The following is a 5,183-nucleotide window of genomic DNA, read 5'->3' as shown; positions in this document are numbered from 1 at the left end:
ATTTTCCAAAACATCACGAAAATGTCAATCTCCCTTTCTATGCAGGAAATTAATCTGAAGCTCCTACATGGCACCTCTCTCTAGTTAAACTGCACCGCCTATACCATAATAAATCCAATAGTTGCTGGAGATGTGGTCATGGGCATGGTAATCTAGCCCATATGTGATGCAATACGATCCAGAATTTCTGGAGAACCATAATAGGGGAAATGGAAATCATTTTAGACATACAACTCCCCCTAGACCCAACTATCTGGCTGTTGAGCAGACTTCCCAAAATTAAACTTAAAACAGTATCTCAAACTATTTTAATGGATATATATGCCGAAATGACTACTCTATTGGGTCAATATCTCAAGAAACAATAGTTCCCATGTAACAAGGCCAAAGGGGTAAAAAAGGGATGACAACATAAAATGTATTGATTTATGTAGGTAAAACCAGTTATATGTTTTAAATTAAAGGGATAGTAAACATCAAAAATATTATTGTTTTAAAAGATAGATATCCCTTTTATTTACTATTCCCCATTTTTGCATAATTAACACTGTTACAGAAATATACTTTTTACCTCTGTAATTACATTGTATCTAAGCTTCTACTAACTGCCTCCTTATCTGAGATCTTTTGACTGACATGCATTTTAGGCAATTAGTACTGACTCTTAAATAACTTCACGTGCGTGAGCACAATGTTGTCTATATGAAACACATGAGCTAAGTTGTGACCCTCTAGTTGTGAAAAACTTTCAAATGCATTTAGATGAGAGGCGGCCTTCAAGGGCCTAGAAATTAGCATATGAGACTACCTAGGTTTAGCTTTCAACTAAGAATAACTAGAGAACAACGCAAATTTGATGATAAAAGTAAATTAGAAAGTTGTTTAAAATTACATGCCCTATCATGAAAGATTAATTTGGACTTTAATATCCCTTTAAGGGGCAATTATAACCCACACACGGTTAACTGTATTAAATGCTTGTGCTGAATCAATAGCACATATGTAATAAACTAAACAGCTGATGTGTATTACATCAATTGTTATGTGTGCCTTTAATTTTACCATGCATACAGTTAATCAGAACCATTATTTATTATCCCTCTAAACCATTTATTATACTTTTTACAGACACGACCAGAGCACTGAGAGATACAAGCGCTGCAGAAAATGTTGCTGCACTACAAATAACTGATAATAATATCAGGTATTGATGTAACTGGAGTGAATAAAGGAACCTTCTTCCTGAGCACAGGCATTGGAGCCTGTTATCAGCATGAACTCATTTGTGTTAGGTGAGTAAAATAGATTTTATACTGACTTTAATTACTAGGGAAATAGAATAGATCACTCATTAAACAAATATAAACTATTATATTTATATCTGCATCTTTTGAGAACATTTGTGTCAGTGACCGTTATAAAGAAGGAGCAACTCCCATTGGGATAAAAGGGTAAAAAATACAACTCCCCCTCTGTCTTTTTAGACAGATCATGTCTAACTGCCTAACCTCACCCCCAGACTTCTGTACATCTGCAACTCCAACTTCCCCTGCCCTGACCTTGCTCATGGAACACCCATAACTACACTTAAATGACTACCTTGTTCCCAGTGAGTGTTCCCCATCCCAGAACCACCCCTGATTTGTGTGCTTAATTTTGCAGTAAATATTATTAAACAAAGTTTTTGGCTGTTTATATAAATTAAACAACCACAGCTGAAAGCTTAAAAGTATTGTAAAATCACTGCTTCTTACCCTCTCAAAACATCTCAAACTGATTATTAGTCTGTGATAATTAAGACATCATATTCTCACCCAACTTGTTGAGCATGAGCTGTGCAGGACTGTATGTGCAGTTGCTTGTGCAATGTTAAATGAGGATGGTGGATGCCACCTCTCTTGACCAAAATAGAGATGTACTTGTTCCCTGGCTGAGAAAATTATGCAACATTCTTTGTCGTCATTCTTTAATTTGTGATTTACACGTAAGTAAATTTAAAAATAAACACAAAACAGAAGACATTTTGTTGCGTATAAAAGAATAATATGATTTTTTTATTAAGATGAATTATATTATAAAGAATATATATTTGTCTTTATATCATTTCTTTTTATGTAGACAAACATGTGAAAAGTTCATCTGCAGTCTTCACTACAGGAAGCATCAGAAGGATACCACAGACTCCAACATTTTTAGACACTAATGACTATTCACAAACCTTGGGGAAATCACAGCAGATATTTAAAGATGATGATGAATGGTCAGGAACTGGGCAGCAATCATTATGTACAGAGAGTAATTTAGTCATCAAACAAGAGGAAAAGATTTATGCCTTGTCTAGTGAAATGATTATCCCAGAGGATAAACCACAAACATTTACCAAGCTTTCAAAAAAATTTAAAGAAGAGAAAAGTCTACAGTCTAACCAAATGATTCATACAAAGGAGAAACCGTTCAAATGTACAGAATGTGAGAAAGGCTTTAGATGGAAGTCTCGTCTCCTAGAACACCACAAAATTCACACATGTGAGAAGCCAAACACATATCCTGAGTGTGGAAAAAGTTTTACACAAATGACAAAACTTATAGCTCATAAAAGGACCCACACAGGGGAGAAACCATTCAGCAGTGAAAAAAGATTTACAGAAAAGAGTAGTCTGAAAAAACATGAAATGAATCACACAGAAGAAAAGCCTTTCACATGTACAGAGTGTAGAAAAAGTTTCACACATATGAGTTATCTAATAAATTATGAAAGGATTCACACAGTAGAAAAGCCTTTCACATGTACAGAGTGTGGAAATAGTTTTGCACAAAAGAGTGATCTGAAAAATCATGAAAGGATTCACACAGGAGAAAAACCTTTCACATGTACAGAGTGTGGAAAAAGTTTTACTGAAAAGCGTGATCAGAAAAAGCATGAAAGGATTCACACAGGAGAAATGCCTTTCACATGTACAGAGTGTGGAAAAGGTTTTACATATATGAGTAATTTGAAAACTCATGAAAGGAGTCACACAGGAGAAAAGCCTTTCACATGTACAGAGTGTGGAAAAAGTTTTAGATATATGAGTAATTTGAAATCTCATGAAAGGAGTCACACAGGAGAAAAGCCTTTCACATGTACAGAGTGTGGAAAAAGTTTTACATATATGCGTAATTTGAAAACTCATGAAAGGAGTCACACAGGAGAAAAGCCTTTCACATGTACAGAGTGTGGAAACAGTTTTACACAAAAGAGTGATCTGAAATCTCATGAAAGGATTCACACAGGAGAAAAGCCTTTCACATGTACAGAGTGTGGAAAAAGTTTTGCACATATAAAAAGTCTGAAAACTCATAAAATGATTCACACAGGAGAAAAGCCTTTCACATGTACAGAGTGTGGAAAAGGTTTTATATATATGAGTAATCTGAAAACTCATGAAAGGAGTCACACAGGAGAAAAGATGTTCACATGTACAGAGTGTGGAAAATGTTTTAAACAAATAAGTAGTCTGAAATATCATGAAATGATGCACACAGGAGAAAAGCCTTTCACATGTACAGAGTGTGGGAAAAGTTTTACACGAATGGATCTTCTGAAATCTCATGAAAGGAGTCACACAGGAGAAAAGCCGTTCACATGTACAGAGTGTGGAAAATGTTTTAAACAAATAAGTAGTCTGAAATATCATGAAATGATTCACACAGGAGAAAATCCTTTCACATGTACAGAGTGTGGAAAATGTTTTAGATATAAGGGTAAACTGAGAAAACATGAAAGTATTCACAAGGGAAAAAACCTTTCACATGTTTAGAAAGTGGAAAAAAAGTCGGGTATCACAAAACACCAAATATTTACACACAGATACATTTTAAATACACAGTGTACAAACATTTTTACAATTATCCTAAAGAGGACAAACTCTCTAAATAGAAGCATCAAAATGGATCCTATTGTAAATAATACTTTCTAAATCCCATTTATAAAAGCCCCAGATTAGAAGAGCTCTTTTGCTGTCCTTTGTTCCTCTATATATGTGCACCTCAGTTTCTCTTATATATGTGATAGAATCGAAACACCACACAGAAATATACAGATCCGTCCTCATACTGACAAGTTTACACAACCATTCAACACCAAAGCACCCCCTGTGTTTATTAATATTGTACAGGAAAAAATTATATTTTCCTTGTTTATTAATGTCAGTATATGGCAGGGTTATAATATAATATATTTAATAATTATCCTTTAAAATAAACCTCCAATAAAAATGCATATACAAAACAATAAAATTAATGTAAATTCTTAAATTTTTTATATTAGTTAAAATTTATAGACACATTGAAATATATTTGTAGAAAGCAAGACCTGCATCAAACTATACACATTTAAACTATTATAATATGCTATGCAACAATCACAAAAGTTACCTTATTTATTAACCTTATTCGCAGTTGAATTTAATTAAAATACCACAATGAGATACCAAGATATGAGCCACTAACTTTACCAGTGTTTAGTTAAACAATAGAACAATACACTTTGCCAGTCAATTTCTATTCTGTTATCTGAGATAAAATAAATTCTTTAGCAGCAATAAAGTAAGTATATATATATATATATATATATATATATATGTATATATATATATATATATATATATATATATATATATATATATATATATATATATATATATATATATATATATATATATATATATATATATAATGAGGGATTAGTAATAAGTGCTGTCCAAAGCCCTGGCTAGTGAGATATGGGGTTCCTTGGAGCTGCTATATTGTAAAAGAATGTACTTAAAACCACTAACAAGTAGGAAAAAAGGAATGAATAGAAAGGTATAGAATTAGCACTAATGGAACCTAAAAATAATTATCTCAGTTTAAATAACTGATAATGTGTTTACTTATAAAACCAAAAGAATATTCTTGTGTGAGGGTTTAAAATCTTATACAGTTTAGTGATGTTGGGCTCAGTTTCCACTGACTGCAGTCACTATTTTTGAAAGCAGCGCTAATGTGCTGAGTTCTGGTGCTTAAAAACAATGTTTTATTGGTATGTTTAACCTCTTAAGGACATATAACGGAATTTTTCACAAATCAAAAGAGCAAAAAGATATATATATATATATATATATATATATATATATTGGGAGACAAAACAAGCGCCCAGAGGC

At 32.8% G+C, this 5,183-nt stretch overlaps 1 protein-coding gene across 1 annotated transcript; it reads left to right on the top strand.

Annotated features, from left to right (window-relative positions):
• Window positions 1-1,134: 1,134 nt before the first annotated feature.
• LOC128659188 (gastrula zinc finger protein XlCGF26.1-like) lies at window positions 1,135-4,569 on the top strand. Its single transcript, XM_053712872.1, has 2 exons — window positions 1,135-1,292; window positions 2,119-4,569. Exons 1-2 carry the CDS (start codon window positions 1,274-1,276, stop codon window positions 3,798-3,800), a joined length of 1,701 nt encoding a protein of 566 aa, XP_053568847.1. The 5' UTR covers window positions 1,135-1,273; the 3' UTR covers window positions 3,801-4,569.
• The last annotated feature ends 614 nt before the right edge of the window (window positions 4,570-5,183 follow it).

The sequence above is a fragment of the Bombina bombina genome, chromosome 5 (genome assembly GCF_027579735.1).
Source record: "Bombina bombina isolate aBomBom1 chromosome 5, aBomBom1.pri, whole genome shotgun sequence".
Taxonomy (NCBI): domain Eukaryota; kingdom Metazoa; phylum Chordata; class Amphibia; order Anura; family Bombinatoridae; genus Bombina; species Bombina bombina.
This window is presented reverse-complemented; position numbering and strand designations above follow the sequence as displayed.